A 2,679-nucleotide genomic window follows, 5' to 3' on the forward strand; every position below is an offset into this window, starting at 1 on the left:
CTGAGGGCTGGAAATACAATTATTTACAAGGTGGATGTGACTCCTCCTCGCAGAAGGCAACGACACACGCCTTGGAAAAAAGCACACCATCTGTGGTCAGATTTCCTGGGTCAGAATCAGGCTCGGCCTCTCACTGGCATTTTGATTTGGGCAAGTGATGTAATCTCTATGTCTCAGTTTCCTCGGCAGCAATAGTGGGGAGAATCACTGCCTCCCTCACAGGGCTGCTGAGAGATTGAACACGAAAGTGTTGGAAGCCCATGAAAGGGACACAGACTGAGCAGAATTGCCCAGGGTCAAATGCACGGGCTCTGGAGCAGCACTTGCTCCAGAGTCAGGGTTGGACAAAGGCCAGTGAAATGGTGATGGGGCTTGTTTTCTCCAAAAGTCTCAGCCATATGAATCAGCTCAGAAAATATAGTCCTTTTGGCTAATTTAATATTAGCACTTTGCAAGGTGAACCAAGATGAATGCAGCAATGCAAAGAGGGATATTTCCTGAAAAAGAGTGGGAGCAGGAGACCACAGAACAGAAGCAGATAGCCAGGACTTTTCTTCCATGGTACAGCTGGGTGGGTTCCAACCACCAACCTTTAGATTAGCAGTCAAACTGAAACCCTCTGTGCCACCAAAGGACCTCAACCAATTAATACGTAACCTTCTTTAATGTGTGTTTCTGTTTAAAGACGTATCATAGATATTAACATATATATATCAATACATATGTGTATATCACTGATCCATTAAAATATATAAATATATATCATTGATTCATTAACATTGAACTCATGAAAAACAATATTATAATTTATGTCTGAATGAAGCTTATCAAACACATTTTTCTCTATATGGCACATCACAGCCTTCTTACACTTAGAACAGTGAACAGCACTTCAGCACTACCTTTGGGGACCATTTTAAACAGCAAAATAACCAACAAAAATGCAAAAAAAGTGCCACTAAATATAATGTGTAAAGCACACTTGTCTACAGTATAAGAGCTGAAACAAGAAGGCAGAACATTGCCTTGTTTAACCTTCGCTAATAACGTGCACATCAGGTGACTCATTTTTCACACAAATAACCACAAAAGTGCCACAATTATTGATTTGGAGGTTACAAATAAATTTTAGCAAGTAAGCAAACTTGTAAATATGGAATCTGTGAATAATGATGATTGACTTTTTCAATACACACACACGTATTTTCTTTTCATTAGATGTTGTATTTCCTTGCCTACTGTATATTATTGAATCTCACAGATTTTTATGTGCTGTTTTCATTTTCCTTCAGTTTCAAATATTTTCTAGTTTACCATCTGATTTTTTCTTTGACTTATGGGATACTTAGGGGGGGTGTTAATTTCCAAATATTTGAATATTTTCCAGTCAACATCATGATATCTATTCCACATTTTATATTTTCAATGTACTATCATGTCATCAATTGTGTTCTTTATTATTCTGATTACATGAAATTATATATATAAAATTATATATATATAATTTTAATATATATTATATTAAAATTCCCTTTACCTTCTGCTAGGTTATATAATTAGTAAATTTCCTTATGTCCTTGAGTGATATTACTGTACTAACTTTTGTTAATGTACCTGCACAGGTATAGTGGATTCCAAACAGGTGCAATACTAGAAGTGGGGAGCTGTCAATGTGCAGGAGATTGTCTTAACCTGCAGTTCTAGGTGAACACAGACACCACTGAAACAGCTTCTACTCTGTCATTTCCACTAATTGCACTACCTACATCCATGAATACCAAAAAAAAAAAAAAAAAAGAAGAAACTCGTTGCCATCGAGTTCATTCTGACCCATGGTGACCCTACTGGACAGAACAGAACTGCTCCATAGTGTTTCCTAGGCTGTAATCTTTCAGGAAGCAGATTGCCAGGTCTTTCTCTTGTGGAGGCGCTGCTGGGTCCGAACCTCTGACCTTTTGGTTAGTGGCCCAAAGATCAACCACTGTGCCACCAGGGCTCCTTTCATCCATAAGTGCCCTCCCTTAAAGAGCATTTGCATTAGATTTCAATGTGATTCATTATCTCCCATTTGAAACCCCCTCCATACCACATACCCTCCTCAGTTGACATTATATCATGAATATAACCGTGTTGCCATATAGGGTGGCTGTGAGTCAGAATCAGCTCAACAGCATACAACAAAAACAACGGCCTTGGAGTCGATTCTGACTCACAGTGACCTCATGTGTTACAGAGTAGAACTGCTCCATAGGGTTTTCTTGGCTGTAGTATTTCCAGAAGCAGATTGCTAAGCCTTTCTCCTGCAGCAATGCCTGGGTGGGCTCCAATCGCAAACCTTTCAATTAAGAGATGAGAACAAACCATTTGTGCCCCCCCAGGGACCTTGTCATGAATATACTCATAGGTAATAATGCAAGTGAAAGACCCTTTAGGAACGTGATGTGATCTCCCATCCCCTAAGGCACCTCTCCCTGGATGGATAGGAGATGATGGTTGCTGTTGTTGTTCACTGCCATTGAGTTGGCCACCAACTCATATTGACACCACCTGTTACATGCGCTTCTTTAAGGAAGCAGTTACCAGGCATTTCTTCCAAGGAGCCACTGACTGGGTGGGTTCAAATTGCCAACCTCTGGGTTAGCAGTTGATAGCAAGCTGCTTGTGCCAAAATAGTTCCTC

The 2,679-nt window shown here is 40.0% G+C and overlaps 1 protein-coding gene across 1 annotated transcript in view; it reads right to left on the bottom strand.

The window, feature by feature from the left end:
• Positions 1-296: 296 nt before the first annotated feature.
• The window catches only part of LOC111822418 (vomeronasal type-1 receptor 4-like), a 25,475-nt gene continuing 23,092 nt past the window's right edge, over positions 297-2,679 (bottom strand). Inside the window, exon 3 of the mRNA XM_023741205.1 lies at positions 297-497. Within this exon, the coding sequence (XP_023596973.1) occupies positions 297-497 (201 nt within the window). The remainder of the gene's footprint in view (positions 498-2,679) is intronic.

The sequence above is a fragment of the Trichechus manatus genome, unplaced genomic scaffold, assembly GCF_000243295.1.
Source record: "Trichechus manatus latirostris isolate Lorelei unplaced genomic scaffold, TriManLat1.0 scaffold00176, whole genome shotgun sequence".
Taxonomy (NCBI): Eukaryota; Metazoa; Chordata; class Mammalia; order Sirenia; family Trichechidae; genus Trichechus; species Trichechus manatus.